Here is a 27,620-nt window from a genome sequence, read left to right as displayed (position 1 = left end):
ATTTCAACTTCTTACAAAAAGATTAACCTTAATGTAATAGATTATCACATTAAGTAACTTATTACAATAAGTGTTGACACATACTCCTACTACAAATATATCATATGTAATTCGTTAATTTCTAAACAATGTCATTTTATATATTTGTTCAAAAGTGTTACTACAACCACCTTATAGGTGGATGAATAAATGCATTTTAACAGAGACGTTTAATGAGTAAATAAAATTTCACTTTCAAAATTCCATGCAAATGAATATCACTTATGGTGGCACTGGAATACAAGCAAGTGTAACTGAATTCGTATATTTTTGATTAAGCAATCTGAATAAGAGAGTTAATACTGCGCATATACCACCCATTTTTTCTATTACCTTTCAACTTTCGAGTTTGGAAGAACCTTTATCTCGTGACATGGGCATATATAACCATAATATTTGTGATACATCAGTATCTCTTCTGATTATTTAAATTTGTAGCCCTCAGCGTAAAATTTACAAAGTACATCAAAATGTTATTACCATTCCTCTCTAGAATATACATTAATACACAAATAATCAAATTTCCAGATATAAACTTTAAAGATATGTAAAGAAAAAACACTCATACAGCCTTTAGGGTAGTTACACTGTAAAATCATATAAATTGGTATATCAATCCCGCAGAAAATATTATTTATCTTATTTGGCATCACGTGGTTTCATTTAAAACAACAGCTGCACAAAAGGCACTCGGCGGTATAGTAAATGTCAATACAGATTAACACGTATCTACTTTAGAGCAAGATAACAAATTCATCAGCATTATACAGATGTTTCAATTTACATTGAGCATTTTACCGATACCAAAATTATTTTCTTAAATATTCATAAGATGTTATCCAGTGTTTTGTGGATGCCCAGCCAAGGACAAATGTATTACTTTTATTTATTGTTATGCTGAAATGGGGACTGATACACCAGCTTTAGACGAGAAAGATTAACAAAGTACAGCAACAATTGTTCTCATAGATTTGAACATTATAACCATTCCAGTATGTGATGTCCTGAATTGTCCTTGGTGGAGATAGATAGCACAAGGAACAGGGTTTCTTGTCCATTTCATATATCCTACTTTTTTTTATTGAGACAAATGACCTCAGATATTCAGACATGGACTCCATGAGACGCCGAAGTTCTGGTCACATCAGCTGTCAGTGTCGGCGGAGGATGGCCAATGAAGTTGCCAGGCAACAGAACATACCTAAGTGAGTAAACGTAAGTGTTAAATCTTAAGTGGTTATAGTTCTATATAAATAATGTTGCATTTCCTCGATTACATTCTACACCAAATTGCTGCATTTTATTGTCCACTACATTGAAAATTTAAAAACAAAAATACTGGTATGCAAAATTATCACCATGACGTCTGTCAATCTCTATCAGAGTTATCGTTCCTTTCCAGTCACAATAAGGCTCTGTAAACGGCTCACGGTCTATATTTAGTTGACCTCTCGATTAGGGTCAAAGTTTGACGTCGGATAATAATGTGGCGGTATCCCTGACAACACCAACGTAGGAAACATCTATAGACTGTTTTGCATGCCATCTATCAGCGGTGAGAATAACTTCAGCGCTTCGGGGGTGGAAATGTGCCAAATTTTATACCCAAATTACCATCATTTATCACTGAACATGAACATGAGTCTAATGAACACGCCGGTACTTGGCGAATGATAACTCGCCATCATTCTTCCTTGACATCAGCCATTACCTTTTTTTGTGTGTGTTTACGTTTATTTTCAAAATACTGACACAAATAACAATACTGAAACTTAATTTATTTCTTATTTGACACAAACACGTTTTCTCAAGAATCTTGATAAAGCGCGAGCCATTTATAGAAGTGTAATGTAGGTGACCTAAATACACTCTAGCAGTAACTGGGCATCAATATGCCACGTGCTTTTGGGAAGAAAAAAAGATACCCCTGATGGGGACGTAACACGTAAGTGCATTACTTTATTATGTTACCTTTGTCATTTAATTTGATAATATGATGAAAAATATTGAACAACTTGCATCGAATATCAACACGTGAATTCAAACGTGATTTATGTATAATAAGCAATTAATGACCATTGACTTTCTTAAGGTGTAGCTATAAAAGAATATTAGTGATGATCAAACTAAGAAAAATGGAAGAAAATGGAAATGATTCCTTAGTCCGACGTCACAACGAATACCTACACGACATCTCCGTCCAGTAGTTTGGTCTCTGGGGTAGGGTTCGGGATGACGTACGATATGTCTGTGTCACGTTCTTGGTCCAAGCCTAAAACTTGAAATGTAAAATGGAGACGATTACTAATACTGGTCTTCTCATTCAACAATAATAAAAGGCCACGATTTTGCTCCATTTAAGAACACATTTCAATACGCAATAAGCACATCGCAACACATATGACATTATTAGATATAACTGTCCGAACATCTAAACTGTCATGGACAATTTTGATACGATTTAACGTTTAGTGACCACTTACCGTATGCATCCGTATCCATGCCTAAACTCTTGAGTCTACCATGCACATAGTCATTTGTACGGCGTGTATTCGTCTTAAATTTTGGCTCTGCTGTCTTCTGTTTAATATAATACCAGAAACGATTTAAGAAGATCTGAAATATCAATTTATAAATTAGTACCTGTTATTCTTTAAAGCGAGGTTTTACAAATGTTTTCTATCAAAACATGCATATTATTCAAACTTGATTTTACCAGAGGTTTTTCTGTCCTATAAATCGCCAATGGGATGTTTCCTGAGGAAGACGCCAGACCGTAGTACAGTTCCCCGAACGTGGTGTATGTCGAGGAGGCTGTCCCATTTACTCGAATCTGTTACATCGAGTAAAGAATTGTTAAACAGCTTATATGATTAACTTTAACAAATCAATCTGTTTATTGTAGATTTAATGGCCAGTCAGATTTAAGCACAGATCATATGTGTAACATATTGCTGTCAATTGCGACCATAAGATTATAACAACTTACCGACATCATATCTTACTACTTTTTAATCGAGTCGTTTAAGTGTTAAGAAGACACAACAAATGAAAATAAATCAAATGACAACAAGCTCTTGAAATTAATTTATCAGAATAACAGCATCACTTACACTAGACAAATACCCTGCATTGTTTTCTGTCTCGATTCCAATAAGCAGACGTACAAAATTGATGAGGTAGCGCTTCACAAATGTCTGAAATACAACACACACACGAATTGAATGAGCAGAGTAAATAAAGCGTGTTAAATACTTAGAGTGTTGTGCAAATATAAAAACATGGGCCATTATTACTTAAGTAAATGTACACAGATGGCATGTTCCCTTTCAGTTTCTCTCTTCTTTGTCTTTATTTTTTCTTTTTTTTTCTTTTTAATTCCAACAAATGAAATGAAAAGTATAATATTCAACATCAATGAAGTGCTAACGATTGAATCTCTACGTTTGTATGCATTTATTTATTGTACACTTATGTTATATTGATATAAACGTTGTGCTGATGATCTATACCACTGTAGATCATTACATATCTATATAGTTTTCTGTCTCCAACATTTGTAATATGTTTACCTGATACAGCATACTGTCTAACAGGGAAACACTAAACACCTTTCCCGCGGCGAAATGTTGATGGAAAAGATTGGGAAGCGTTGAACTCATCTTTTCTTTAAGCCTCTGCAATGAATGGTAAACAAACAGGTCATGATGTTTTGGGCTATTTGTATCAATCATCCTGTTGCTTATAACTTCACTGGTTTTGAGTTTGAATTCAGATTCTCTTAACATTTCGATATCCACTTTGTTGTCTTTTTATACAACTTCTTTTTGTCGACAGAGAAATTAAATTTCTGTTTTATGAACAAAAACAATACCAAAAAAATACCGTATATTACTATTAATAATTTGATATATCCATAACGGCTGTCAATAAAACACGGAATATCAATTAAATATCAATACAATAATGTGACGTCATATATACAATTTACAGTTAGACGGATTTACCTCTATACTGTTATTTTCAGAATATAATAACTTTCTTTATTAAAACATAATTTATTGCACATAAGTGGCAATAGGATTGGGGACAGGTTTTACAACTGATATAAAGCCCTTTTCCAAACATATTAAAATTTACACACATTACATATACATGGTGGCAGTAGGATATAATAACAATGAAACAATTGTAAACAAGAGAATAAAATTAACATGAATCAGTTTCGATCGAGGTACTCACAACATATCAATCCTGCAAATGCAAACAATTACATAATTAAGCCAATGAAAAACAGTATTTACCCTTTCCAGTTTGGCCACCGGAAGAGTTTGTGTATCCGAATTACGACTGTTGATAAACCGAATGTTTGAAGCCTGTGATAGTTCGGTTATAACGTTGGTGAATGGAAACAACCTGGAAATATATAATGATAAAAATGAATGCGCTTGTTTATTATCTGGTGAATATGGTCATTAGACAAGGAAAGAAGGATTCGATCTAGGAAAAATCAATAAAACATCACATTTATCAATATATAGACACAGAAATATAGAAAGATGTGAGCATCATTTAAGAACTATTTTTCAGCACAAAGTCTTCATATTAACAGAGTTTTAATTGATTGTAGATTTGCTGAAGCTTATATCCCTTGTATCATATTCTGTATTTTTTTTTTTTTTTTTTGTCAGGGCGGTTATTACTCTTACGTATCTACAATCTCTACCAGAGTTATCGTTCATTGCATCAACTTCGTAAAAGATAAAACACTATTTTTTATTGTACAAGATGGCTGCTGCCATGTGGGATAGTGACTGAGCAACATCAGATTGATGATCACAGGAGTTTAAAAATCGAAAAAGTTATGAATACCTGGGAATGATAAACATGAGCCATACATCATCAATGACAATGTCTTATAAAGGCATCGCTGTTTACCAGACCATTTACACATAAACATTTCTACCGTAATAATCCGACGTGATAGTGAAATGAAAATAACCTTATTCATATCGACCTAAACACTACCTGGACAGTCACTAGTGTATTCCGAGACCGTTATGTTTTCTTTCCCGTATGTTGTCAGGGAGGGCCATTAGATTATCCTGGTCAATCAAGTTTTCTTACCTTTATATTGTCCGTACGTCCACTAGAGTATCAGAGTCCGTCATGTTTTCTTACCTTTGTATTGTCCATCCGGACACCAGAGTATCACAGTCCGTCATGTTTTCAAACATTTGTATTGTCCGGACGTCCACTAAAGTATCCGAGTCCGTCGTGTTTTCTTACCTTTGTATTGTCCGGACGTCCACTAAAGTATCCGAGTCCGTCGTGTTTTCTTACTTTTGTATTGTCCGACGTCCATTGAAGTATCACAGTCCAAGAAGTTTTCTTACCTTTGTATTGTCCGTCCGTATAGTATCAGAGTCCGTCATGATTTGTTACCTTTGTATTGTCCGGACGTCCACTAAAGTATCCGAGTTCGTCGTGTTTTCTTACCTTTGTAATGCCCGACGTCCAATGGAGTATCACAGTCCATGAAGTTTTCTTACCTTTGTATTGTCCGGACGGCCACTAGTACGTCCGAATCAGTAACAGAGGAGAACTGCATGCTAGGTACCACGAGGTGTGCCGCTCTGTGTATTCCTGATTTGATAAGGTCGTCGATGCTGTAACGTGAGGTTTTATTATAGATCTTAAGGTTTGACAAATATGTATATACATACATCGTTGATAATTACATCAATGATGAGTTGTTTCTGGTTTAGTTATATACTGTAAATGTCTATACTTTAGCGGTGAATTTATTTCCACGATTGTCAGTGTTATACTGCGTAAAATCGTGTTTTGTGATTGTTTTAAATATTTCCAGTGTGGTGATCTAGATTCATCATTAACTTAAAAATAGATTTCTATGAGGAAGATAACAATATTTTGTAAATATATTGATAATTAAGAATTTGGTAGACACGCTGACACTTTTTAAAATGTTTTAGATACTGACCTTGATATACTTCCCTGAATCCAGAATATAAGAGGATAATATGCTATTGTTTCAAGGAATACATCATTTGGTCTGCAAGAGAAAACACACATTTCACCAGGCTTATTGTCTTGATAGCACGAAAGAGTAATCTGCCCGAGCAAAAAGGACTGAAAAACTCAGCAAAATTAAACTGCATTTTTCCAAAACAGAACAAAAAATCTATTACAAGGAAATTTACTCTACAGCAAAACAATATGGTGAATATTTTTTGGAAGTTACGACAACTCGTGCAGACTCAATCAATGAACACGTCTGCCAATAGATAATATTACTTTCTAATTTAGTACTTTGTTTGTTGATAGTTATCAAACAATTCAAAAAGTGAATCTTAAAACTTAACTATTATGAGTTTACTTACTGATTTCCAAGGAGGACGACGATAGGTTTGATCTCATCCTTTGCAATGATATGTGACCGAAGAGGGACGAAGAAGTTCATCATCCCTGCACTTGATTCTTCAGCCGCTAAGATAATCAGCTGATTCCCGTAAAGGTTGTGACGTGCGTTTTTGTAAGCACAATGGTCGCAATCCTGTAAACATCATCATATATTAACTACATTATCATTAAATTTGACTTTATTTCCATCTTACCTACCTTAGCTGTAATAGCGGATCCTAACTGGACGAAACGGCTGTATTAATTAAGTTTATTAATTATTTAGGATGTTCAGTCCCAAAGTTAATATAACTTAAGTTGTACACATGTAACAGAGGCCATGCTCTATTTCAATACCCCCAGAACCTCTGGCTTACTAATCTGACGCTCAACTGATCGAGCTCAAGAGAAGTTCTGCTAGTATTTTACATGGGTATGAGTTAAATTGTACTTGATCTTTGTGATGAGAAAAACACCTCTTATCGAACCCCTATTCCCTGAATACCTACTATTTGTCAAACTGACTGCTTGGTCCTTTGTATATTCATATTTTTTATTGATTTGTGAATTTTGTGTTTATTTTATTCATGTGTAAGTTTTTAATATCTTTCTTTTGATTTGAATGTAATGGATATGAAACCCTTCAATGTAACCGCTATTGTAGCTGGCAACGTTTACCTTTCCCCATTGTAAACAACAATCCGGGCGCCTAGTCTTCATCACGTGACACCTAGTAGAATGGTTAATGGTGCTCGATGAAGACGGCGGCGGACCAATGACAGAGCTGAAGTTAAAAATGGACAAAATGAAAAGTTGCAATAAAAATATATGTCAATTATAATGCAATGATACATGACGAAGAAAATTGTCTAATCAAATCTTCCTTTGATCAAAATAACATTTCTTTATTTATGCCAATTTGTTTCCCTTCATATTTTTGTTTTTGTATATGAGTTATTAATTAATCACAGTAATATATAGGCAAACTTCCTCTTTGCACTATGCAAGTGTCGTCTAGTGATTTAATGAAGAATGGGCAAAGAGTGATGTAAAATGTCCCATCTACACATTTAACTACATTGTCACAATTTCTCGACCTTTCCTCTGATGGCGAGCTGTTTATCCCGTCTTGTATGCAGCACTGCTGTAACCCTACTTCCCAAGGTGAAGACACAATTCCAGGCTCTCGATTGTTGTACGGACTATCAATCCCCTGTTGCTGTGAGTTATTATTCAGGGCCTGCAATTGATCTACAGAAGAAGATAATATTGTAATTATACTTTAATGCGTACACAGATGAAAACAATAACTGACTTGTTGCATATACCCAAGTCAAATCCTCAGTATCAGAATAAAATGTATACTTGATAGGAGTTTGCGAAGAGAGTTGGTAAAACGCTATTGTAAGATATATATCGTCATTATGGAATAAATCTAAAAGAACTATTGGACAACACGTGCATTGATGTTTTTAAATTCGCCAAATTAAGGAATAATTTATTCAACCTTTATGTAGACAACAAAACAACCTAAAACTACCGCATTACTGTTCGCTTTTGTAGTTTTTACCCTAAAAAAACTCGGATCAAAATTGAATTTTAAAATTTTGAAACACTAATTCTATATACCGTTATCGACGTACTCTCTAGTAGAAACAGACCAAGGTGATGGTAGAACATCCCCTCGCTCTTCAGGTACGTCAGCCATGTAAAATAAACAGTCGTAGTCCCGCAGTTTGTATCCATCACCAGGATTAAGGTGTAACCGGGAATCATGTCTTGTGCGGTCCTGAACCGCTATTAAGCCCACTCCATATCTTAATTTAATGTTATCATAAATATCATGGTAGTATTAGGTCAGAAGGCTAGTTTAATATTCTCCCATCTTAACGAGCACATATAATAAATTACTTTCGCTAAATAGCTCAAACAGATAGTGCTTATTTGAAAATAATGTAAAGATAAATGAAATATTATTTTATTGCAAGTGATGAAGAAACAACAATTTCTTGATTTTTTTTGTATTATTGTATATTGTATAAACATATATTGCAAATGAAAACCCGTATAACAACAACATTTCTTTGCCGTGGAATTTATCTATTCATTGCGGACCTCAAACCATGTTACTTTTTATTCATCATTCGCTATTCGCTTCTTTAGCTTTAAATATTACTATCGGGTATTCCCGATCGTATGTTACCTTTTATGAGCGTCGGCTGAAGCAAGGGTGAAGCTCCAGCCTCTATACCGTTGGAACATTTTACTCTGATTCAGCTGTATGTGAAAGAGGGCGTGGCTGGAATGTCGTCCGTACAGTTGTTGCCATGGCTCTGTCCCTAGGGATGATACTCTTTATCAAGAACAAAATATTAATAATCAATTTGTACAACTATTATTTTCAGTTGTATTACCTTAATTACAAATATATTCATGTTCCACGCGCTCCGGAAGTCTGATTAAAATTGGGAACCAGATTGGTTCCAATCGGGGCTTAATATTAGCAATATCTGTTTTAGCCATTCAAGTGTTGCAAACATGATACACTAGCCTACATACATATCACTACGTAATTTAAATAAATAAACAACAATCATGGAAGAACTTACCTGATGAAGTGAAATAAATCAAAATAGACAATTATATGTCAATATACCAAGGTTTGGTGACAAACAAAAATGCGGAAATACTGCACTTGTAAATTAAGTGATCATTAATATAATAATTTAGAATGTGTTTCACAATACTTGGAACGAAATACACTCAGAGAAATGAAAAGTTACATTGGAAAACGTTGTTTTAAATATTGACCTTGACAATTACAGATTTTCAACGAAACAAACACCAAACGAGGAATACGATTCTGACTTGTCACTATATTGTGATTGTAATATCCTACTTACTCGACAGTGGAAGAATGCACCAGGAGGGTGATGAAGGACGACAACCCGGGATGGAGACAGTTGTTGGCTAGAATAGAGAACTTGAGTTCATCTCCACACACCACGTGATCTTCAAAAATAAATGTCGACATCAAGCATGTTATTCATTGGTCGTGAACATTATTTATATATACAATTAATGTGTGTGTTCTTTTAGTTTTTCTCTGTATTTACCTAAAATAATAATATCAATAAAGCACCTAATATGTTTCATGTATTAATCTATGTTAAGCAAGTTTATGTTAGTAAAAGACATTTGCCATTTGTTGTGAAGAACGAAATAGCTGTTGTTTTAATATTTTATTTTCCTCTATTGCATCTAGTTCTAAATTTGTTCTAAAGGATTTCATTCACTTATGTACCTCCATGGATCTATGACGTGTAGCTTTAGTGATGAGTCAAAGCCTAGACCAACAATAAGTAACCAGAAATTGAGTAAATACTAACTAAGAATCGTCATAACAGTCATTGTAGACAGAACGGTAGTAAAAATAGATAAATCCCAGTGACATCATACCAGCAAATATGAGAATTATTTATAAAATGATTTGCTCTAATGAATATAAATAAATAAACGATAGATATGAAAACATCCACTGACAAAATGAAATTTCAAAATTTGTAAATTTACAATTCACATAATTAGTTTACCTATTTATATTTAGGTGTCTCACCTTCATTATATATGTGTAGTTTGCTCTCCTGTTTGTAGATCTTTATGTACTGCCGACAGTGTGGAGCAAAGTCTTTGACTGCCCAGTAATACATGAGGGTCAGCTGATCCTAGGACACAAAACGCTCATCCAATTATATACATTATGTAATATGGTTGTTTGTAAGTTATAAGTATACAAGTTAAAAGTAATATGAGATTATTAAGTCTCCTTCGACTCGAGACGGGAAAAGAAAATAAAATAATGTGTGGCAATTTCTGGTTTTAAGATAAAAGAAATTATTCTAGTGTTCCAAATATCACTCGCAGCATATCAGCATGCTTGATTTCTTATTTCTAAAACAAATAGTGTTTAAATCAAATCATACTTATAAATAAAACAATTCAGACCTGATAATATTTAATTCCTTATCTCAATACTTCGATATTCAGTGGCATTCCCGACTCCTTTTTACAGTATTTAACTGAAAGTCCCCTACTTTTATAAAGCAATCTATATGTTATTTTCAAAACATACCTACAAATGTTAGGTTATGATTATTTTTTTATTAAAATTGTATACGTTTTAATGTTACATAGAATAAGTTTACAATTTATCATCTGTTATCTATATATAGTAATAATTGTATAGAAGAAATTCAAAATTGGAGAATTGATAATAGATCATTATGACAGTCCCTTTTGTTCATCTTTTAGTAGCTTTTCGTCAATATATAAGGTGATTTAACATTTAGCAGTGGCCTTTAGGAGATAGTGATACCAGTGATATTGACAAAGTAATAAAAACCGGTCTCAATATCTGTAGTAATTATAGTATTGTTGTATTGCTGAATCTGTTTACAGTTTCATTGTTGTTGTTGGATACTGCGGGCAGAAGTATGAAGCAGGCATCAGCGTCGGCCATTCTGAAACAGTAATTAGACCATGATTTGCAAGTACAAGTTAAACAATTGTGGGAGTAATCAGAACGAAAATGGCGGACGAGAGCGGAAATTCTGGATTTTGAAAGAAAAATATATCAGAAAAGGTCTAAGTACCTTTCTCAAACCAAGTGAATAACATCATATATTTCAGCAAGTGGTTTTAGCGTTAATCCGGTCTTTTTCGCTAAAATATGTGTATACCTACTGAGAAAAGAACCGAGATAGAAATACTCATGTACCCAGAATTAAGCAATACTGAAGTATCCAAATGATTTTTTATGATCAGCGATGGGAAACTGTGGACGTGCTTTCAATTGAAACTAATGCGCATGAAGATCTTTGAAAATGTACAAGAAAAACAAGATCAGGTTTTATCTACTTATCAACAACGCCACTTACTTTTATAAAAGACTCTTTGCTGATGACATTACAATGAAGAAGCCAAAATATCAACATAATGCAATCACGCGAAATGACGCTGAAGGTCAACTAACGAAAATAAAAGATAACAGTACCGTTTTGAAATTTCGTCCATGACAGTAGGTACAAAAGATGACAACTATTCATTGGAACGATTTTAGGACAAGTTTGAACTTCTGAAATGACTTGAATCATCGACATGGTATGTGATATTTATTGCTTAGAATAATTTCCTTTACACAAAACTAGCTTCCGATAGACCAACCTGCATCTTTCGAGATCGACGTCGTTGAGAGCAGACCCTTGCATGTATATAACTCGATAGGCCCACTTCGGATCCTTCAGGAGTATACGTAAGCTGGCCTCTCTTTGTTCTGTACTTAAGAGAACCACTGTGTGATCCTAGATTGGGGAAAGTCAGAAAAGTATTTTTACATTCAGCAATGTAGTCTTTAATGAAATATAAGATAAGACTTGTTTCTTTTCTTACAACTTTCCGTCAATATTCCCTTAAACTTCTGCACAATGTATAAGAAAAATGACATCCCGATTTACACGAATGATTTTTCTTATGAAAAATCGGAAAGAACTTTAAACATTTTACAAATACATTCAGGTTATTTCTTCGAATCATCGATCTTAATGATTGCTCATTCATGAATATCAATTTCATTTTTCAATTTAATCAATAACAGGGAATTTCGAAAGAGCGTTAACTTCTCAGAGGTCTGTAATGGCACTTCTTCTAAAACTATTGGGTATTCCGTACCTAATTAAGTTTACATTTAGAGGCAGAAGCGAGCAGAAGACTTATAACTCTAACCAAAGTCGTTTTCATGTCTTTAGAGGACAGAAACCTTATCTGGCTAAAACTCTGATTCTACCATAGACTGGTGATAATTAAAATCTTGCATACAGTTTCTAGACTGCAAAAACGCATTTGAACGCATTAATCTTTTATCTACAACCCCTCTTGTTCCCGAGGTAAGGGTTTTTTCAGCAAGTTGTATCTATATTCGCCGACAGTTCCTGTACAGTCGGATACGATTTTCCTCCAGGTCCTAATCTGCTTGACATTTTACGAAAGACGACGAACAAAAAACCATCGGATAAGGTCACTGTTGTCCCAGGTTACTTAATAAATACTAAGCGTATATTTGGAAAGTGGGTCAATATGAAGAACTGGACATGCACATATTGATAACAAAACAACTTTAAAAAGCACACACAACAAATAAATAGATAACAACAAAATATTAATTTTCAACTAATGAATGCAACAACTGTTATTGGTCACGCATAATACCTCTGACGATGCGTCCCATTAAGCCATTTTACAGCGGCAGGTAATATCACCATACCGTTTTGTTAAAGTTTGAACATGGTTTCGTACAATTCAGATAATGGGGCTTAACCAGAAATTGTTTTAATGTACAATAACCTTGAATATGTCATTCTATAGCTATGTTGCAACAAGCTAGTCCAACATAAAAGTTATAAACAAAAGATATGACAAGGTTTCTGTACTGGAAGAATGATCCCATACCTACCTCGAGTTGTGGATGAGCATAAAACTCTATTAGGAAATACAGCATAGATTCCGCTGATATGCTCGTGGTACATAAGACCACGTGATGCTTCCCACGTGCATTGGACTGACTATACTCCCCACCTGTTTTACGTACATCTTTAAAGGCTGACATAAATCCCTCCACCTAAAGCATAATTGACGTTCTAAAAAGTTAGTAAATTACGTAACTTTGAAGTGTAAATCATTTTTATAACAAAACCGGTATAGTTAATTGAATTTGTTTTCTTTGAGAATAGTGTTATATATAACATAACACTTACCTAGCAGATCATCAAACAGGCTAAGGAACAGGCAATTCTGTGTGAGGAACCCTTAGATCAATTATAATATAAATGTTTCGTTTGTGATTTTGAGTAAGAAATCTGAATGATATAGCTATTAACTTAAAAATAAGGAAATAAAGTCTACTGAATTGTTGCCTTCAACACAAATAAACTTTTAAGACAAATATAAAAAGAAAATAAGTTCGAACCAAACTTGTACTCCGTAATGTACCCAACATTTGTGTCATATTCTAGCTTGATATAGATTTACCTGTCTTGGTATGAAGGCGAATGCTATACCGATCATGCACGTCATAAAGAGCTGTCCGAGCCAGGTGTCCGGAGATATATCACCGTACCCAACAGTGCTGAAGGTCACGATCACAAAATAGAACGATTCGAACATGGTCAGTTCTGCCCCACTACTTCCCCTCTGTATGTGCTGTATACCACACATTCTGTACGGGATTGTAAGAAAGTGATCATAGCCATTATTTTCAGACCTCGAAGAGATGTTCATTTATGTTTGGTTTATATGTAAACTGTGCAGGAAGAAAATCTTAAATGTATATCAAATTTACTATTTACAACGTCCGGACGATTTGTCAAACAAGGTTTACCTTTATATCAAACGAACCCGTTAGTAAGCTGAAACAGTGTTAAATGAATAAAAATATGTTGTGGTATACTGAATTTTAATGCATAAAATGCTAGAATTCACAAACTACTCTTTAGCATTTTATCCTACGTAACGTGTAACACATAAACACATGTATATACAATACGATATCCTTGAGAGCCTTGAATAAATGAATAATATAATTTTAGGTGTGTACATGAGGGTCGTTGAATCAAATTATTTATTTCTATCAGACACATTAAGACAATACCATCATTACAACAGATGCATAATCCAAACTCAAAATTAACCAAACTTGGAAAAAATGAAAAAGGAAGGATTAACACTGAGACTCATTGCAAAAATTACAAAAACAATAAGACCAAGTGTTCTGAGAGAGTTAACGTCTTCTGTTTCATCGTTTATACTCGTAAATATAATATAAATCTTGGCCAATTCAAGTAAGTAATTAGTAGATGACCATTATTATAAGTTATGTATTTATGAAGAAATTATTACTCACGTGGTAAATATCAAACATGACATTGTGATTAGAAGCAGCGTCAGTTCATGTTTGAAGGTCACAGACGTTGCCTGACATCGTTGTTTTGTAAGGTGGAGGTCGTTCTGTAAATACAATATTACTTAGTTTTTATTAGAAAGTCTCTTAAGCTATTGACATAAACGTAGGTATTTGCAAATAAAGATTGACAGGCGTATTGTTTCTTAAATTCTATCTTATAGGCAACATCATATTTTTATATGTTAAGTCATTCATTGATACGACGGTTTTCACTACAACTCACAAAATGTCCCATAGATGACAGTGTGACATATTTGGAAACATCATATCTTCTTTAAGTATACTTACAAGTAGATTTTGAATGACCCGGCGGACCAGCCAACAGGCCAAGAACCCCCCAGGCAGGAACAGATTTCTCAGCGCTGGCACAAACTGAAGATAGATATGTTTACTGAAATCATTGAAGTTATCAAAAGGTTTGCATTTGATACTCAATAGACGGTAAAGTTATCCTTATAATGCTTAATACATCAGGAGCGCCTATACCGAAATATATCCATATACTCATGTGGAAGGATTTAGCAAATAATTGGCTTGGAACAAACACAGGATAAGTGCTTAATACTAGCATACCGTCAGTAGGTGAGGCAGTGTACATAGCCAATCTAAAAGCAGACCATCGTACCAAAATCTTCGAAGTCGGGTTCCCTGAAAAGAACAAATAAGTTACTGTTTCATAAAGACCATTATTTTAATCCTATATTGAAGCAACGAGGAAAATCTATCTACAACAGAACAATGAACACGGAGACGCTTGAAAAGAAATACGAAGAGAAAGACCAGGGGTTCCGGTAGGGTATTCCTCTTTTGCTTTATCGACAGCCACGATATCTAGATATTAAGTGATAACGTCACTGTTCCAGAACTAGACCAAGATTAAAAGTGTCAATCTATTCGCTGTTCTAACGAGAATCGAGCACATCAAACATCATATTCTGCATAGAAGTTATCTATAACGCAATAGTGATAATGACTATAAACTTTTCCTAGTGTCTTTTTTCGCCAACATTTCTCCGAGCAGCTTTATCAGCTTGCAGACAAAGGTTTGAACCTTTCATTCCAATAATTTTGAATTTCCTTATTCGGTTTCTAGATTTCCACACTAACATCACTGATAAGCTGTAGAAAGCAGACTCTACCATCTGTTAAACTGATACTGAAATATGTGATTCAGGAACAATCTTGAAGAACGTTGAGTTTACATTGGTATACTCCTGAAGTGAACTCTTTGATGATTTGACTCAGACATATGTAACCTGTGATGAGTAATCATGTTTACCTTTGGACTAATGTACAGTGTTAGTATTCCCTTGAAGAACCATATCGATGACAGTATCATCTGTATGATCCAAATCGTGAAAGGTCGGCGAACCCATAACAGGAGATACCTTTAAAAATCATACATTATAAATAATTACAAAAATTATATATAATATGTAATGTTTTTTTCTAATTAACGTTGTCAAAATTAGCTGATTTAACAAACCCATGAGGTACTCGCAAACAGTTATGTGAAAGACATCGCACAGCAGAACCAAATTTATTCAGGAGAACTGAAACAATGACGTTTCTATATAACAGTATTTTCCTTACTGGACTGAAATAACATTAGCCTAATCTCACTGAAACCAAAGAAGTTGAATTCACTATAATCCAGTTTTGGTGTCGCGACTCCGTATGTATTAAATACAAGTGTATGTTTTGATTTAGTATCAGAATCTAAAGGATACGCATTAAATTGACCAATGTCTGAATCAATTAAGATATTTAGCTAACTTCAACAGATTTAAACATGAACCGATACGAAAGACATAAAATAGAATATAATTGGGCAGTCCATTTCAATAAATTGTGTCGACAGGGTATATGACCTCGAGGGGCAATATGATGGACTCACCAATTGATGGCATTCGATGAAAAAGCCATGGTATCGGTTTCCTTGGGTAGCTGTATGGTCGAAACTGAACAGTGCAGCCCGCCACTTTGTGGTTAGAATTAAATTTTATAAGATAATACTGATTGTACTGTAAGAATATGGTGTTTAAAGTACAATACAAGGATATCAAGCATTCGATACTTGATGGTCAAAACATTTAAACTTATAATGCGAATATCATTTTGGAAAAAAAGATACTAGAAATGGTTAATTTACCACTGCTATTTTCATCGGGAAATGTAAATGCGTAACATTTCAATTAAGATATTTCAATTACGTTCATTATGTCATATGCAATGTTCATTAAATATGTATCATGTCAGTTAACACACCTACTTTGTAAATATCATTTAAAAGGTTTTATCTACCATTGATAGCTTATGTAGTCATCCAATTCAACTCTGATGACGTATACCAAACAAAGGGTAAAGGTCACGGCGAGGTCAAACACTCGAAATCCCAGACCTGTAGAAATTTAACACAAAAATCTTCAGAATCAATTTTTTGATGATTAAAAATGCTTTACATATTTCTCAATTATCTTCCATCACCTCGTTTCAAATTTGCTGTATTCAGTATTTTTATTATATAAACAGATGTACATATCAATGAAATATGTGTTCATGAATATCCTTAAATAAAATGTGTGTTAGATATTTAATTTAGATTTAATTCATAAAATAATTAGGTAATTGAATACCTACAGAATGATATATATCTCGACTTGAAGTAGCAATACCACTAGTTAAAGACAAATCTGATGTTAAACTTAAAATACAATTCTATATCAGTGGAGAAAATACCAGTATGTCAATAGAACCTTGATTTAGTCCGACGATCTTATGAAACAAGGCTCGAATATATACCCAAGGGATAAAAAAAAAAACACACGGTAAACATAAAAGTTGATTCCAGTAAAGACGTGTTGTAGCCATGTTGTATGTAAGTAAGTACAGATAGTTGTATTGAAGTAAGTACATATAGTTGTATGTAAGTAAGTACAGATAGTTGTATGTAAGTAAGTACAGATAGTTGTATGCAAGTACAGATAGTTGTATGTAAGTACAGATAGTTGTATGTAAGTAAGTACAGATAGTTGTATGTAAGTAAGTACAGATAGTTGTATGTAAGTAAGTACAGATAGTTGTATGTAAGTACAGATAGTTGTATGTAAGTAAGTACAGATAGTTGTATGTAAGTAAGTACAGATAGTTGTATGTAAGTAAGTATAGATAGTTGTATGTAAGTAAGTACAGATAGTTGTATGTTGTATAGTATGTAAGTAAGTACAGATAGTTGTATGTAAGTAAGTACAGATAGTTGTATGTAAGTAAGTACAGATAGTTGTATGTATGTAAGTAAGTACAGATAGTTGTATGTAAGTAAGTACAGATAGTTGTATGTAAGTAAGTACAGATAGTTGTATGTAAGTAAGTACAGATAGTTGTATGTAAGTACAGATAGTTGTATGTAAGTACAGATAGTTGTATGTAAGTAAGTACAGATAGTTGTATGTAAGTACAGATAGTTGTATGTAAGTAAGTACAGATAGTTGTATGTAAGTACAGATAGTTGTATGTAAGTAAGTACAGATAGTTGTATGTAAGTAAGTACAGGTAGTTGTATGTAAGTAAGTACAGGTAGTTGTATGTAAGTACAGATAGTTGTATGTAGTACAGTACAGATAGTTGTATGTAAGTAAGTACAGATAGTTGTATGTAAGTATAGTTGTATGTAAGTACAGATAGTTGTATGTAAGTAAGTACAGATAGTTGTATGTAAGTATACAGATAATGTAAGTAAGTACAGATAGTTGTATGTAAGTAAGTACAGATAGTTGTATGTAAGTAAGTACAGATAGTTGTATGTAAGTACAGATAGTTGTATGTAAGTAAGTACAGATAGTTGTATGTAAGTAAGTACAGATAGTTGTATGTAAGTAAGTACAGATAGTTGTATGTAAGTAAGTACAGATAGTTGTATGTAAGTAAGTAAGTACATATAGTTGTATGTAAGTAAGTACAGATAGTTGTATGTAAGTAAGTACAGATAGTTGTATGTAAGTAAGTACAGATAGTTGTATGTAAGTAAGTACAGATAGTTGTATGTAAGTAAGTACAGATAGTTGTATGTAAGTAAGTACAGATAGTTGTATGTAAGTAAGTACAGATAGTTGTATGTAAGTACAGATAGTTGTATGTAAGTAAGTACAGGTAGTTGTATGTAAGTAAGTACAGGTAGTTGTATGTAAGTAAGTACAGATAGTTGTATGTAAGTAAGTACAGATAGTTGTATATAAGTAAGTACAGATAGTTGTATGTAAGTAAGTACAGATAGTTGTATGTAAGTAAGTACAGATAGTTGTATGTAAGTAATGTACAGATAGTTGTATGTTTGTATGTAAGTAAGTATAGTTGTATGTAAGTACAGATAGTTGTATGTAAGTAAGTACAGATAGTTGTATGCAAGTACAGATAGTTGTATGTAAGTACAGATAGTTGTATGTAAGTAAGTACAGATAGTTGTATGTATAAGTACAGTAGTTGTAGTAGTACAGATAGTTGTATGTAAGTACAGATAGTTGTATGAAGATAGTTGTATGTAAGTACAGATAGTTGTATGTAAGTAAGTACAGATAGTTGTATGTAAGTACAGATAGTTGTATGTAAGTAAGTACAGATAGTTGTATGTAAGTAAGTACAGATAGTTGTATGTAAGTACAGATAGTTGTATGTAAGTAAGTACAGATAGTTGTATGTAAGTAAGTACAGATAGTTGTATGTAAGTAAGTACAGATAGTTGTATGTAAGTAAGTACAGATAGTTGTATGTAAGTAAGTACAGATAGTTGTATGTAAGTACAGATAGATAGTTGTATGTAAGTACAGTACAGATAGTTGTATGTAGTACAGATAGTTGTATGTAAGTAAGTAGTTGTAAGTAAGTACAGATAGTTGTATGTAAGTAAGTACAGATAGTTGTATGTAAGTACAGATAGTTGTATGTAAGTACAGATAGTTGTATGTAAGTAAGTACGGATAGGTGTATGTAAGTAAGTACAGATAGTTGTATATAGTTGTATGTAAGTACAGATAGTTGTATGTAAGTAAGTTGTATACAGATAGTTGTATGTAAGTAAGTACAGATAGTTGTATGTAAAGTACAGATAGTTGTATGTAAGTAAGTACAGATAGTTGTATGTAAGTAAGTACAGATAGTTGTATGTACAGATAGTTGTATGTAAGTAAGTACAGATAGTTGTATGTAAGTAAGTACAGATAGTTGTATGTAAGTAAGTACAGATAGTTGTATGTAAGTAAGTACAGATAGTTGTATGTAAGTAAGTACAGATAGTTGTATGTAAGTAAGTACAGATAGTTGTATGTAAGTAAGTACAGATAGTTGTATGTAAGTAAGTACAGATAGTTGTATGTAAGTACAGATAGTTGTATGTAAGTAAGTACAGATAGTTGTATGTAAGTAGTTGTAGTACAGATAGTTGTATGTAAGTAAGTACAGATAGTTGTATGTAAGTAAGATAGTTGTATATATAAGTAAGTACAGATAGTTGTATGTAAGTAAGTACAGATAGTTGTATGTAAGTACATATAGTTGTATGTAAGTAAGTACATATAGTTGTATGTAAGTAAGTACAGATAGTTGTATGTAAGTACAGTAAGTAAGTACAGATATTGTATGTAAGTACAGATAGTTGTATGTAAGTAAGTACAGATAGTTGTGTGTAAGTAAGTTGTATGTAAGTAAGTACAGATAGTTGTGTGTAAGTAAGTTGTATGTAAGTAAGTACAGATAGTTGTATGTAAGTACAGATAGTTGTATGCAAGTAAGTACAGATAGTTGTATGTAAGTACAGATAGATGTATGTAAGTACAGATAGTTGTATGTAAGTACAGATAGTTGTATGTAAGTAGTACAGATAGTTGTAAGTAAGTACAGATAGTTGTAAGTAAGTACAGATAGTTGTAAAGTAAGTACAGATAGTTGTAAATAAGTAAGTACAGATAGTTGTATGTAAGTACAGATAGTTGTATGTAAGTAAGTACAGATAGTTGTATGTAAGTAAGTACAGATAGTTGTATGTAAGTACAGATAATTGTATGTAAGTACAGATAGTTGTATGTAAGTAAGTACAGATAGTTGTATGTAAGTACAGATAGTTGTATGTAAGTAAGTACAGATAGTTGTATGTAAGTACAGATAGTTGTATGTAAGTACAGATAGTTGTATGTAAGTACAGATAGTTGTATGTAATAGTTGTAAGTAAGTACAGATAGTTGTATGTATAGTACAGATAGTTGTATGTAAGTACAGATAGTTGTATGTAAGTACAGATAGTTGTATGTAAGTATAGATAGTTGTATGTAAGTAAGTACAGATAGTTGTATGTAAGTACAGATAGTTGTATGTAAGTAAGTACAGATAGTTGTATGTAAGTACAGATAGTTGTATGTAAGTACAGATAGTTGTATGTAAGTACAGATAGTTGTATGTAAGTAAGTACAGATAGTTGTATGTAAGTAAGTACAGATAGTTGTATGTAAGTACAGATAGTTGTATGTAAGTACAGATAGTTGTATGTACAGATAGTTGTATGTAAGTAAGATACAGAGTTGTATAGTAGTGTATGTAAGTAAGTACAGATAGTTGTATGTAAGTAAGTACAGATAGTTGTATGTAAGTACAGATAGTTGTATGTAAGTAAGTACAGATAGTTGTATGTAAGTACAGATAGTTGTATGTAAGTACAGATAGTTGTATGTAAGTACAGATAGTTGTATGTAAGTACAGATAGTTGTATGTAAGTACAGATAGTTGTATGTAAGTACAGATAGTTGTATGTAAGTACAGATAGTTGTATGTAAGTACAGATAGTTGTATGTAAGTAAGTACAGATAGGTGTATGTAAGTAAGTACAGATAGTTGTATTTAAGTAATTACATATAGTTGTATGCAAGTACAGATAGTTGTATGTAAGTACAGATAGTTGTATGTAAGTATAGTTGTATGTAAGTACAGATAGTTGTATGTAAGTACAGATAGTTGTATGTAAGATAGTTGTATGTAAGTACAGATAGTTGTATGTAAGTACAGATAGTTGTATGTAAGTACAGATAGTTGTATGAAAGTACAAATAGTTGTATGTAAGTAAGTACAGATAGTTGTATGTAAGTACAGATAGTTGTATGTAAGTACAGATAGTTGTATGTAAGTACAGATAGTTGTATGTAAGTACAGATAGTTGTATGTAAGTACAGATAGTTGTATATAAGTAAGTACATACAGTTGTATTTTGATAAGAACTGATGGTGGTGTCTATTTAAGGAGAAAAGCGTTTATCTTGAGATAAGGTTTACTCACGGGTAGAGGGTTTTCTATAAAGTGCACGTCTTAATCGTCCTGGTAGAGACAACTCGTTAGAGAAGAATTTCCCGTGCGAAGACCTTAATGTGAAAAGGAAATAAATAAACAGTAGTGAAACAGATTATACAACTCATGGACTACACGAGATAAAAATTATACAAAATCTGAAATAAAAAGGACAAAAAGCAATCATATCCCAAATCCCCTAGGAAAGTATGGGTTTGGTTTGTCCAACGAAGAATCAGTTGCTTTCTGTTCGGCAGCACTATATCAGTTTTATTGAAACAAACGTAACCGTGCGGACACCTTTGTGCATCACTATGTGTTGTTACAATGATTTTGAACTTCAAAACAATTCTAATTTACCCTTTTCCATAGGCAACACGGTAGGTTTTTAATTGATCAGTTGATACAATCTGCAGTATCTTTTCGAACAATATCGCTATTCATAGCATGCAAGACTTTGAAGTTTGATTCAGTAAATTTTCAAACTTGTGAAAAACAATTACAACAGTTTGTAGGAAGAAAAACTCCAATAATGTATGTGATCGAACAAAACAAATCTCGTTATGCGAAATGATGGTTTATATGGTATATCAATTGATGTTGTTATTTATTTACAGAATTGAAAAAAAATATTACAAACAATCAACACCGTTCGATAACGAAGATCTAAATCGAAATTTAATATTGATTTGTCAAAAGATACTGAAATAATCCTGCATAAATGCTTCGTTTATTTATAGTTCCATTGTCCTTGACCTTACTACACCCCGGATGAAAAATATGAACAAAATTTCATTCAGGAGTTATCTTCAAAGAACCAAACTATTTTATGCTGTCATATGATGACGAAAAAGCAGCCGATTGAATTAAAAATTTCGGCATAAACAATTATTTTTTCTTTAGGAAAGACGATGGAGACACCGTTTGATTCTGACGAAAAGAATTTGATGAAAGTGAAAGACGAAGCCAAAAGCTTTATCAGTAAACAAAAGATTTCCATTAAAAGTTTACGAACTCCATTTTCCCCTAGTGAAGAAGAGGATACATAAAGTGTAATAGGACATCTTATCTAACTTCCAGATCATGTGTTTATAGAATCATCGAAGGACATTTCTATACATCGATTTAAACTTATCTTATGGGATCGTTTTCCTGTCGACTACCTCCGATAATAAACTAAGTATTTAAGAATTGAACAGGTTTTTAATACTGTTTTCCTGTGCATACACGGATATGTAAACTTAATGATAATCAGAACCGATTCCAATGTCGCAAGCTTTTCATTTCTTTAACGCAGTACTCCAGCTTTTCCGTTTTCCGATATTTCTATCAATGTCAAAGTTGATTTCGATGTCATAGGAAAGCGCCTTATTTTGGAAAATGAATAACGCATCTTTTTGTTGTTGATGAAGCAATTAAGAATTGTGCTATTATGAAGAAAATACGTTTACTATATTGACATATACATCTTGAGTCCGTTGTCGCTACCCTGCTTTTCTCTTTGAGAACACGACTTTGATTTCATGATTTATCAACTGAGTAGAGTTGACGACTTGGATTTTTTTTTTTTTTTTTTTTTTATCATTTATTAATTTAATTGTAAGTTCTTGAAGGGTGAGTTTATTTTCCTATATCAAAGTTTGATTTAAGTTTGTAAATCATTTTTAAAACCTCTTACTAAACGTTTGTCTGTGCATATATATATATATCGTTTTGTTATCAAGTAGACTGAATCGATGTCGTAAGACAGAGTGTTATTTCTATTTCTGAAATAGGAATGTCTAACTATGTGCTATGCATTTTCATACTCATTTCACACAGCATCATCAAATTTGCATTTCATTTAAAATTGCTTGTAATTGTTTACGGAACGTTGATACGGCTATCATATTAACAATGGAATCTGATGACAAGAGAGTACTGACATTTCATCCTGTCCGCAACACCCGCAGGCATTAAACATTGATTGAATTTCTTTTGATAATACGAAACAGTGTCCACATTTTCATTTCTGGTTGTTAATTTGACGCTTTTCACATCAAATACTGCAGATGTTTGACACTGCAGGCGTTATGTTTTTGAACTTACACGTGTAATTCAGGTCACATAGGGTTCGTAAATAGATATGCTAGAAAAAACTAAAGATTGAATGCCAGCTATCTATAACACGACGTTTCTTTCAAGACTGCGCAAGATAGTGTACAGATAAGGTTGTTTTGATTTTAACGGATATCAATTCATGGTTTATATAATTCAAAACAGTACAAACATTTTTCGTCACATGACACTTGTCTTACAGCATATGGGTACATATTTGTTAAGTTGGTTTTAAACACGTTTGGCATTATTATGTATATCAGAATGGTTGTTTTTCACAAGTACGCAACACTAACATTTAACATAGAGCAAATACCCAAAGACAAGATATATATTATAGTGTCAACTGTCGATGTAATGATAAGTCTACAACATCGACACAAAATGACAAGATATGATACAACGACGCAAATGACATGATATGTTACAAAAGAGACACAAAATGACACGATATGCTAAAATATCGACACAAAATGACACGATATGCTACAACATCGACATAAAAAGACACGATGTGCTACAACATCGACACAAAATGACACTATTTTCTACAACATCGACACAAAATGACACGATTTTCTACAACATCGACATAAAATGACACGATATGCTAGACCATCGACATAAAATGACACAATATGCTACAACATCGACATAAAATGACACGATATGCTACAACATCGACATAAAATGACACGATATGCTACAACATCGACATAAAATGACAACATCGACACAAAATGACACTATTTTCTACAACATCGACACAAAATGACACTATTTTCTACAACATCGACATAAAATGACACGATATGCTAGACCATCGACACAAAATGACACAATATGCTACAACATCGACATAAAATGACACGATATGCTACAACATCGACACAAAATGACACGATATGCTTCAACATCGACACAAAATGACACGATATGCTACAACATCGACACAAAATGACACGATATGCTACAACATCGACACAAAATGACACGATATGCTACAACATCGACACAAAATGACACGATATGCTACAACATCGACACAAAATGACACTATTTTCTACAACATCGACACAAAATGACACGATATGCTTCAACATCGACACAAAATGACACGATATGCTACAACATCGACACAGAATGACACGATATGCTACAACATCGACACAGAATGACACGATATGCTACAACATCGACATGATATGACATGATGTTCTACAACATCGAAATAAAATGACACAATATGCTTCAACATCGACACAGAATGACACGATATTCTACATCGACACAAAATGACACTATTTTCTACAATATCGACACAAAAAGACATGATATGCTACAACATCGACACAAAATGACACTATTTTCTACAACATCGACACAAAATGACACGATATGCTTCAACATCGACACAAAATGACACGATATGCTACAATATCGACACAGAATGACACGATATGCTACAACATCGACACAAAATGACACGATATGCTACAACATCGACACAAAATGACATGATGTTCTACAACATCGAAATAAAATGACACGCTATGCTACTAACTCGACACAAAATGACACGATATGCTACAACATCGACAAAAAATGACATGATGTTCTACAACATCGAGATAAAATGACACGATATGCTACAACATCGACACAAAAAGACATGATATGTTACAAAAGAGACACAAAATGACACTATATTTTACAATATTGACACAAAAATGACACGAAATGCTACAATATCGACACAAAATGACACGATATGCTACAACATCGACACAAAATGACACGATATGTTACAACATCGAAACAAAATGACACAATATGCTTCAACATCGACACAGAATGACACGATATTCTACAACATCGACACAAAATGAAACGATATGCTACTAAATTGACACAAAATGACACGATATGCTACAACATCGACATGATATGACATGATGTTCTACGGCATCGACATGAAATGACACGATATGCTACAGCATCGACACATAATGGTCATAGTGACAAGATATACTACAGTATAGACACCATGAGAAGATGAAATACTGCGTCGACATACAGCGACAAGGTATGCTTTAACGTCGACACATGATGAGCATCGACACGAAAAGGCAGGATACAGTGCCATCATAATATCAACAAGTTGTTTTGAATAAGTGAACGGTTACAAATTAAGTGTGAACCAACATCATCCAGTGTTAGTATATAGGTAATTAAACTTTGATTCTCACGGCCCAGTTCCTCTTATTACCATTTTATTGCAAATAGTCGTCAACTGACTGACAACCTTGTAACACAAGGGTTCAAATGATACAGGTTGATGAAAATTATGTTGAAGTTTTATTTTCGCCGTAGTGATCTCATTGAGAAATATTCTATGTCTTTGTGTGACATGAAGCTGGACGTGTTTGATGCTCGTTAGTTAGTCAGCTGTTGTTTACCGTGTTCTCTTTTGAGAACGTGACATTACTTACTTGGATTGACCAATGTTGACATGGCGGGTGTCGTCGATGAAGCAGAAGACGCTTACTCTTCCGGAACACATGGTCTTATTTTCCTTGTACTTATACAGGAGTCTTTGTGTAAATAGTTATGTTGGTCACATTTTGCCCTAGTTTTATGAAAATTGAATTTTAATTTTTGATTATGTTACCATGTTGGTATTTTCTTGATTTTTTAAAGCTAAGTCTGACCTGTCTTTTCATGTAATTTCCAATAATATTATACAAGACCTGTGTGGCATTGCTGTACACTAAAAGCCTCATTTTAACAATGAATATGGAAGACATAGAAAAAACATACAATCATATCAGGAAAATACATACACGCCTTGACAATCCGTAAATTTTTATCATAAACGAAATTAGGGGCTTTGTTTTTTAACCCTGCCTTTCTCTGAGCTAATGTAAGACGTTTGATCGGATTTCATAATTATGGAACACATTTTTATTTTTCCCAAGATACATATATAAGATTTTGCTTCATCTGTTGCTGTTCGCCATAGTTAATATGACCATAATGTCAGGATAGACGAATTGTTCTCCAGGAGTGAGGAGACATGTATTTAAGTCAATGAAATGTATTGGAGTAGGGGTATGATTGTCAATAATTTAAGTCTTACTTGGTAAATGGAAGACGGATGCAGTTATCGTGTGATATGTAGTGACAGAATAATGATAATTATTAGCTATTGTATAACTGGAAATTAGGAAAAGAGTAGTTTAAAATACAACTTTGACAGAACATAAGTTAAAGAGTATACCATCAAAATAACGATGCCGGTATGTATTTTGATACAACCCAAGTCGGTAATTATGTGTGAGAGAAAAAGTATATTGGAGAAAAGTTTACAAAAGAATGACGAATAACATTACGATAACAAGAAAGAAACAAAACAAAAAAAGCAAAAATAAACCAAACAAACAAACAAACAAACAAAAACAAAAACGCAGGACACATAATGATAATACCGACAAGTCAACAAAGCTCTCCTTTCAATTCCTTTTCACGCCTTTTTAAAAACATCATTTCAAAAAAAAAATGATTGTTTCCTGGTTTTAACTATAATTATCCTAATTCTTAACTTTTTTTCAAAAGTATTCACTAATATAAGTAAAAGATATACGAGTATATAAGAAATTATATAGATATACTAACGGATAGCAGGAGAACATGTTAATCCTCTATCGATGTAGCGCCTTGTCAA

General features: G+C 33.2%; 1 protein-coding gene across 1 annotated transcript; it reads right to left on the bottom strand.

The window, feature by feature from the left end:
- Nucleotides 1-1,143: 1,143 nt before the first annotated feature.
- Nucleotides 1,144-27,620, bottom strand: LOC132564486 (potassium channel subfamily T member 1-like). The gene is made up of 28 exons (XM_060229143.1): nt 27,572-27,620; nt 21,791-21,873; nt 16,781-16,877; nt 16,374-16,457; nt 15,756-15,864; nt 15,042-15,124; nt 14,765-14,867; nt 14,417-14,520; nt 13,546-13,732; nt 12,971-13,135; nt 11,686-11,822; nt 10,919-10,982; nt 10,079-10,187; nt 9,366-9,474; nt 8,666-8,815; nt 8,092-8,279; nt 7,560-7,713; nt 7,141-7,246; nt 6,444-6,616; nt 6,044-6,115; nt 5,592-5,708; nt 4,344-4,455; nt 3,612-3,716; nt 3,153-3,236; nt 2,756-2,872; nt 2,523-2,619; nt 2,227-2,317; nt 1,144-1,240 (listed from the first exon to the last, which is right to left on the bottom strand). Exons 1-28 carry the CDS (start codon nt 27,586-27,588, stop codon nt 1,144-1,146), a joined length of 3,114 nt encoding a protein of 1,037 aa, XP_060085126.1. The 5' UTR covers nt 27,589-27,620.

The sequence above is a fragment of the Ylistrum balloti genome, unplaced genomic scaffold, assembly GCF_031769215.1.
Source record: "Ylistrum balloti isolate Yb309-2 unplaced genomic scaffold, AGI_CSIRO_Ybal_v1 Utg369680, whole genome shotgun sequence".
NCBI lineage: Eukaryota > Metazoa > Mollusca > Bivalvia > Pectinida > Pectinidae > Ylistrum > Ylistrum balloti.
This window is presented reverse-complemented; position numbering and strand designations above follow the sequence as displayed.